At 29.9% G+C, this 8,498-nt stretch overlaps 1 protein-coding gene across 1 annotated transcript; it reads right to left on the bottom strand.

The window, feature by feature from the left end:
• Nucleotides 1–255: 255 nt before the first annotated feature.
• Nucleotides 256–8,041, bottom strand: LOC115883075 (apolipoprotein D-like). Its single transcript, XM_030901352.1, has 4 exons — nucleotides 7,757–8,041; nucleotides 3,535–3,665; nucleotides 465–667; nucleotides 256–411 (listed from the first exon to the last, which is right to left on the bottom strand). The coding sequence occupies exons 1-4, from the start codon at nucleotides 7,886–7,888 to the stop codon at nucleotides 272–274; spliced, it is 606 nt and encodes a 201-aa protein (XP_030757212.1). The 5' UTR covers nucleotides 7,889–8,041; the 3' UTR covers nucleotides 256–271.
• Nucleotides 8,042–8,498: the final 457 nt, after the last annotated feature.

Below are 8,498 nucleotides of genomic sequence, written 5' to 3'. Positions count from 1 at the left end.
AAACATCCCAATCCACTTACACTTCGACTTACACTATTTTGAGTCACCCTGTAGAAGTTAAAATATTTTCCTGAAGTACATCCTAGTACATACTTTAGGTTTGCACTTAAACAAAATTCCCAAGTTTTTTATTCTCGGAGCTACAGACTACAGATGCCCGACGCACTATTGCCGAACCATGTATTTTTAGTATCTTGATAATTTGGCGAAGGTAAGATATAAAAAAGTAAAGAAATAAAAATTTAAAAAACAAAATAATAAAGATGATTATTTAATAATCATGAGCACAGTTTACATTTTTTGGTAAAGTAAGTCTTTCTGGATCTATTTCATATGACGTTAACATTTCGTATATTTTTGCTCGAACTTTTACACATATGTCCTTTTTCCGAGCCCAAATCCAAACTAAATCTATAAAAGAACTTTATTTAAAATATTGTTGCAATTTATAAACATAAACTTACCCATATGAATTATTTGAAAATCAGTGCAAGAATATAATACCGCGTAGTCGTTGTAATCAGTATCCAGAACTTGATAAAATCCTGCTCCAGGTAGATAACGACTTATAAATCGGGGAAGCTTACTGCTTACTCTGTATAATAAGATGCTTGGATCTTTCCTGGATGGAGTAGCAACTCCTTCACTTATCGAGTATGTCCCGGATCTAAAAAAAATATTTTAATTAGATTAAATGCCTAATTCCTTCAAATAATATATTTTTTTAATACTAATAATTGTTACATAGGTATACGATACATAATTATTATATACCGTAAGTTCTAAAAAAAAAACTATATTTGTAGAAAGCACTCTTTAAAGCTTTTGTAAAAAAACATGTCATATGATCAAGCAGACAGACTTGGAGAATAAAAGAATTTTAATGTTTTTAATTTTTTTTTAGTTTTTTAATTTTAAGTTTTTTCATATATACAGGGTGGCGCACCTCATTCGCCTCGGTTGATTATACAAAAACGGAAAGATGTAGAAACAAATTTTTTGTGGGTGTATGTGGAGAGGCAATGTGCATAATTTAAAATTATTTACAAATGTACAGGGTGTGTCAGAACTAGTTCAAAGTTATATTTTTTCTTATGGAACACCCGGTATATTATTTCATTTTTGGATTCTTGGGCATAAAATAAGGCATTTCTTATAAGGGTTTAATATGTTTAAATGCTGTAGTTTTTGAGATATTTAAAGATATTTAAATATGCATGCTATAATAATGTTACGGATTCCGTGGGTCCACTATTTAAACTCACGATAAAATACTTAACGAATTTATTTGTTTCACTCTGTACACACAACTTATACTATTTACAACACAACTTATGCAACTACTATTACTCTAACGGTATTTCGCGGTATTTTCAAACTTCAGACTATCTTCAGACTTCAGACTTCAAACTTCAAACTTGTCCAACTGTCAAAGCGCGGGCCTTATATACCCCCTGGCGGTTGTTTCTAGATTTTTCTAAAGAATTCTATAATTTTCTTTACTTTCTGGCGAATGCGCCAGGTTCCTCAATGCACGTTGCGATTTTTTAGCAGTATGCAGTTATGCAACCAGTAATACACCTTGACAATAATAAAGTTTGCCAAAACCCTGTACATTGCTTTTCAAAGTTAATTTTTGTGCTGAATTTGAAGCCAGAGAAATAAACTTTACTAGAAATTTTTATTGCTTCGTTAAATGTATATAGGAGTCTCAATTGCTGGTCTATTTTAATTATGTATTTTACTTCAAAACTTCGTTATTTCAAATACAACACTATTTTTTAAAATAATTTGAAGCAGATTTAAATGCTCTTTCAAACTAGGGTTTCCTATACCTATCTGGCTCAGATTTTGAGTAAAAAGCGATTTTTCAATAGAATGGCAATCAAGATGGCTGGTGTCGCCATGGCAATTTGCTAGTGACAGATAGTAGCTATTTTCAAAATTAACATTAGTTTATGGACTTTATTTAAATTTACAACACTTTGCTTTTATCTAATTTACCTACAATAGTTTAATAAGTAAATATTAATTATTTTATGAAGAAAAATACAGAAATACTTAGTTCCTTGATTGATATTACATTGACTTGTATATAGGTATATTGGATTTTCTATAAAAGAACTAATTAAAGCAAATTCATTTTCTTTACTTCCAACGACAGGTTTGTACCTAATAGGTTTTTCATATACCACACTATCAGCTCTGTGAAGTAGGAAAAGTAGTTTTTCAAAAGAACGCTTGTCAAAAAAAATCCTATTTGGATATATTTGAGCATAAACCCTTCAATTCAATTGTCCTCACAAAATAAAGTCACTTGTAACATATCCATTCCTTCCGCCAGCAGATACTGCTTCATTTTTCTTGATAAAATAATAAATACTTACTTGTTAACCTTATTGTAGGTAAATTAAATAAAAATAACCTGTTATAAGTTTAAATAAAGTCCATAAACTAATGCCGATTTTGAAAACAGCTACTTAACTAGTCTTAACACTAGTAGCTGTAAGTGTCACTAGAAAACTGGCGACACCAGCCATGTAGATTACAATTTTATTGATAAAATAATAAATACTTACTTATTAACCTTATTGTAGGTAAATTGAATAAAAATAACCTGTTATAATTTAAATAACGTCCATAAACTAATGTCAATTTTAAAAATAGCTACTAAAGTGTCACTAGAAACTTGCCACACATTGCGACACCAGCCAACTTGATTATAATTTTATTGAAAAATCGCTTTTTATTCAAAATCTGAGCTAGATAGGTATAGGAAACTCCAATATATTATGAAAGAGTATTTAAATCTGTTTCGACTTATTTAAAAAAATTCATAGTGTTGCATTTGAAATAACGAAGTTTTTATGTAAAATAAATATTTAAAATAGACCAGCAATGTTTGATACCCCTGTATACATTTAGGAAAGCAATGAAATTTTTTAATAACGTCTATTTCTCTGGCTTGAAATTCAGCACAAAAATTAATTCCGAAAAGTAATGTACAAGGTGTTAACAAACTTTTTTATTATAGCATGCATATTTAAATATCTTTAAATATCTCAAAAACCAAAGCTTTTAAACATATTAAACCCTTATAATAAATGCCTTATTTTATGTTCAAGAATCCAAAAATGAAATAAAATACCGGGTGTTCCATAAGAGAAAATATAATTTTGATATGGATCTTAGTTGTAACACACCCTGTACATTTTAAAATAATTTCATATTATGCACATTGTCTTCCCACATATACACATAAAATATTTTCTTTCTACATCTTTCCGTTTTCGTATAATCAACCGTGGCGAATGAGGTGCGCCACCCTGTAGAGTAGTGGACGTTCATCATAAATATTTTTGGTATTAATCCGTTGTTTAATATAATATATATAAGATATTTTTTCGATACTTCGGACCATAATTAAGTTTTGAATTTTATATAAAAAAATATGTTCTTGACAATATGGTGAATTGAATTTTAATTCGAAATTAGGTCTGAAATAAATTTTAATGGAAAATTACATGTACTTACACTAAACTTTTTGAAACAACACTAACATCTAATTGTCCTTTACTATTAACTTCGAGATCAACACTTACACAGCTAGATATGAGTTCCATAAGGTAAAATGATCTTTCTATTTCATACCAGTGTCCTGCAAACTATAAAATTATTATTTTAGTAATAAAAGAAAACATATTATTGTTTTTTTTAATGATTATAAATTAATAAGGTATGATGTATTTACAAAATAAGAAAAGCTACAAATTAAATTCACTTATCGTCCTATTTAATGGAGTGTTATCCTTAAATACCGCATGATCGATGATCGAGCAAAACCGGCGTCAACGATGGCTATGAAATGAAGATCGCTGTTATTTTATACAGGGTGGCCCATCGAAAACGTTCCGCAAGGCATAACGGCTAGGGTATTCTTTTTTTCAAAAAATCCAAAAAAGCGTCAATTTTGTTTGTGAAAACTTTTGCTTCAAAAATGATTGAAAAATCTTCAACCCTCTAAGCGGGGGTGTCATCCCCCAACTTTTTTCAAATAGGAAGGGGGGTTAAGTGGTGCCGCAATGAAAAGAGCTTTCTATTCTCTATATTTCCCCGCCTCGTTTTTGAAAATCGGTCGAGTCATTGAGAAAATATGAAGAATTGAAATATGAAAAATGTATTTAAACATTTTTCAGAGTAAATGATGAAGATAAATTCCTTCGGCCAATCTGAGGTTTTTTTATTATTTCTAGATGTTTACACATTTTTTCACTTGCCACAAGGTTGAACGATCAGGTGCGGTAGATGCTAGATAGCTGTTCTGTGACTTGTGCGTTGAAGTTCTTCTCAATATCGTTAAACTGACCTATAATAGAATTTCCAAAAATACCAGCCCACACGTCCAATTTCTGAGGGTTTTGTGTGTGCACCTCGTGAAAAACTCTGGGGTTGTCCTCAGCCCAGTACCGACAGTTGTGCCGATTAACTACACTGTTCAAAAAGAAAGTAGTTTACACACTTATCCGAAAAACACACGTTAAATAGGAAATTATTATCATTCGCCACTCGTTCACTCATAGTTTCACAAAATTGCAGGCGACGATCCAAATCGTCTTCGTTGAGTTCTTGTACCAACTGAATTTTGTACGGGTGGAACTTGTGTTTTTTTAATATCCTTTGGACACTTGTACGATTCACGTCGGTCTCATTGGCTAAGTTTCTTGTGCTCTATCGCTCTCTATTCTTGTAGCGTACATGGCAACTTGGCCCAATACAAATACCTCCATAGCTTCATTTACTACAGGATTTTCCCTCTGCCTCTTTTTATTCATAACGGAACCAGTTTCGCGAAATTATGCTACTAACTCGCGAACAATTTTGCCATAATGGTGTTTGTCAGGATGGCGTTCATTGAATATCTGCGCAACCCGATTGCCACATTCAATATTTTTAAAATAAAGTTCGATTATTTCCACTTTTTCTGCAAGTGAGTACACCATAATTGTTAAAAAGTTTAACGATATTGAGAAGAACTTAAGTCACAGAACAGCTATCTGGCAACTACCACACCTGATCGTTCAGCCTTGTGGTAAGTGAAAAAATGCGTAAACATCTAGAAATAATAAGAAAAAACAGCAAATTGGTCGAAGGAATTTATCCTTATCATTTACTCTGATAAATGTTTAAATAAACTTTTCATATTTCAATCCTTCATATTTTCTCAATGACTATACTTACGGAAAGTATAGAGAATAGAAAGCCTTTTTCATTGCCGTACCACGTGGCCCCCCTTCCCATTTGAAACAAATTGGGGGATGACACCCCCGCTTAGAGGGTTGAAGATTTTGCAATCATTTTTGGGGCAATAGTTGTCCCCCTCACAAACAAAATTGACGTATTTTTGAATTTTCTGAAAAAAAATTACCCTGGCCGTTATGCCTTGCGGAACGTTTTCGATGGGCCACCCTGTATATAAAATTATATGGGAAATGTCATCGATCGTCATTTCCAAGCCAACTGGACGCCCTTTTTTTCGATCATACAGTATTTATTATATTTATATTTCCAATACTATAAACTATAAAGTACAGGTTAAAATATTTTTTTAGGTGTTTAGAGATATAGATTGGTATTGGTGGAGATATACCTATGTAGACATAGATACAGACATACCTAAATTATTTATAGATGGAATATTTACTTGTTATTTAACACTAGAATTACAGAAGAAGAAATAAAAGACCAATAAGCAAAATTAGTTATGGTAACAATCTTAATTAAAAACATTAAATATTTAATTAAATTAATTATTATTAACGTTAAGATCATTAACGTTATTCAGTCTGTATAACAATTTTAATTTTATTTCATTTACTTATACGTTAATAATAAAAGTTTATTAATGAATATGTGTTTACTTCTGATAATATTTTTCTATTTCTATTTTATTAATTTCAATTTAATCTAGATAAAAGCATGCCTCAATTGTTATTTTGTTATTAATAAACTAATCCGAAATTGTTGACAAGAATATTAACTAACATAATTGTAAATTTCTTACAACTATTTGCTTTAAAAAAACAAGTAATAAATTATTTATATATTTTATTATTTCCAAATGTAGTAAGGATTATTTACATAGAATGGCTTTAGTATTCGATAGGTTACACATAAGTCAAATTTCATATCAACATCGACGTTTTGATAAATAAAATTTAATCAACCGAATTTTTGTTGCTTTTACTTCTGTCGCATATTTTTTTTCTGTAATTTATCTTTACCTATCTCGCGTCTGGTACAATTTAGAAAACCTGAGAATTTGAATATGTAAACATTTTGTTTACGGAATACATACAGTTTGATACAGATCGAATGTTCTTAACTATATATATGTCATAAGTTTTATGGTTACTGGAAAGACTGTTTCTTATGATATTATTTCTATATTAAAAATAGCTTTAGGGGGACCTAGGTCCTATGTATGATAATACCTCTCTGGTATCCGCCTGTGATTAATTTAATTAATATTTTAAAAGGATATGGTAAGGCACTTCACAGAGTGCTTTAAATTTCTTGTTCTGATAATACCATTGATACTACCGTATGATCGAATAAAAACAGCGTCAGTGACGGCTAATGAACATCCCAGGTCGCTGTCATTTTATATGTAAAATTATATGGGAAATGAAATCGATTGTCATTTCCAAGCCAACTAGACGTCATTTTTTTTTTGATCATACGACACAGCAACCATATACAGCTACTTTATATTTATTAACCTTTTATTTATAGTTTAAATATTATAATATTTAATTTTAATTTATATTATATTTTATTAATTAATCTTTTATTAATAATTATATATTTACTTATTTTATTATTTTATTATTATATACTTATTGATATACCTCAAGAAAAATGTACTATAGATATAACACTAAGACGACACGTTCAAAAATCTACATTCTAAAATAGTTATGCAATTAAAAATTAAGAATTTATTTAGAAAATATGTATTATTATGTGCCGAAGAGGTACGGTAATCGCAAAACATTTTCCCATGCACGTCATCAATCATATTGAATTTGACACTAAAGCCTATAAACCTGACTAAATGAAATTTTGGCAAAAATGTTTAAATTTGTTGTATAATTTCAGATACCGTGCAGCTCATCATTGTACTTCATAAAGCAAATGATTGTAACAGATATTTTATTTAGATTAAAGCTGCAAAAATTTTTAAAGCGATTTTTATTATCGCCATGTTGGTCACATTGCGCCGCGATCAGCAAATCTAAAAATCTTTAAAAAATTATATAATAAATATATTGTTTCTTAATTTTACATTAAGATTCATCTGATAAATTCATCACAATATGCCAGCGCTGTCACTCACGTGCATCGGAAATTGTTTTGCGATTACTTTATGTAGGTATACTCTGTTCGATACCAGAATATATGACAGTGACAGCTATTATCTGTCATTTTATTTCAAAAGTAAATGATTTTTCTGTCATTTTGTCATGTTTTCTGTCGAAATCTTCCCTTTTGTTGCTGAACAGACTTTACTTCGAACTGTATGTTTAAATACGAGGGATTAAATAGAAAAAAATACTATCAATAAATAAATTTTGAATATTTTGGAGAATTAAAATGGACTTATATGTATGAGAAACAAAGAAAAGAATAGTAGGTAATTTTAAAAAAGGTTAAAATATAAGAAGTAAAAGAAGCAAGCAAGAAGCTTTATACTCACTCTGGTTACGTTAAAATGTTTGATATAGTCAATTTTTGGACAGTTGCCCAATCCATATCCAAAGGTACTTTTAATCAAATCCAAGCCAAAAACTAGCAGGACCGACCATATCCAGGTAAATGATTTAACCATTTTACGGTTTGCACTGGAGTAAATACATATTTCTTGATCAATCTACAATGTGTTCATCGGAAAAGAAGGACTATTGAAGCGGGTACGCTCTCGATCCGTTGAAATTATTGACTGATTGATATATGGAGTTTAACAAACCGCTTTTGTTTTTTAATGAGCGAGTAGCATAGCTGCGCTTTAGTATTAATGTTATTCAATTTCGGCTTTGGTCGTCTGTAAAATAGTGTATTAGATACAATTTTAGTACAAAAAGGTGAAGGCTTTAACCTATATAGCCATAACATTTTTTCTATTCGAAAAAAGTAGTGCAACTTTGTAATGAATTTGAGAAGTTGTATCTAAAATGTCTAATTAGATATATTTCAACTGGAATTAATTACAAAATATCAATTTTGAATTGAAGTGATGATTATCTTTCATCAACAGCAATTAACCTTTTATTATTTAATTAATCATGATTAAATAAGTTGAATTTGAAGAATCATTGTCATGTTTATTTTCTTTTGGCTTGAAAATTGATAAGTGCTTAATTCAAAAATAAGAACCGAAAGAATCTAAACGAAAAAATATTTGATTTTTTATATTGATTTCCAGATGTTTAATTATTATC

This window comes from Sitophilus oryzae, unplaced genomic scaffold, assembly GCF_002938485.1.
Source record: "Sitophilus oryzae breed Bouriz unplaced genomic scaffold, Soryzae_2.0 scaffold_1803_pilon_pilon, whole genome shotgun sequence".
Classification (NCBI taxonomy): domain Eukaryota; kingdom Metazoa; phylum Arthropoda; class Insecta; order Coleoptera; family Curculionidae; genus Sitophilus; species Sitophilus oryzae.
Note: the sequence above shows the minus strand (reverse complement) of the source record. Positions and strands in the feature narration are given on the sequence as shown.

Bases quoted from the DNA above. Each gene is read 5' to 3' on its own strand.
- LOC115883075 (XM_030901352.1), bottom strand. From the start codon at position 7,888: ATGGTTAAATCATTTACCTGGATATGGTCGGTCCTGCTAGTTTTTGGC. The intron at 3,666-7,756 runs GTGAGTATAAAG...ATAATTTTATAG, and splicing joins AACATTTTAACGTAACCAGA to TTTGCAGGACACTGGTATGA. The intron at 668-3,534 runs GTAAGTACATGT...TATTTTTTTTAG, and splicing joins GTTGTTTCAAAAAGTTTAGT to ATCCGGGACATACTCGATAA.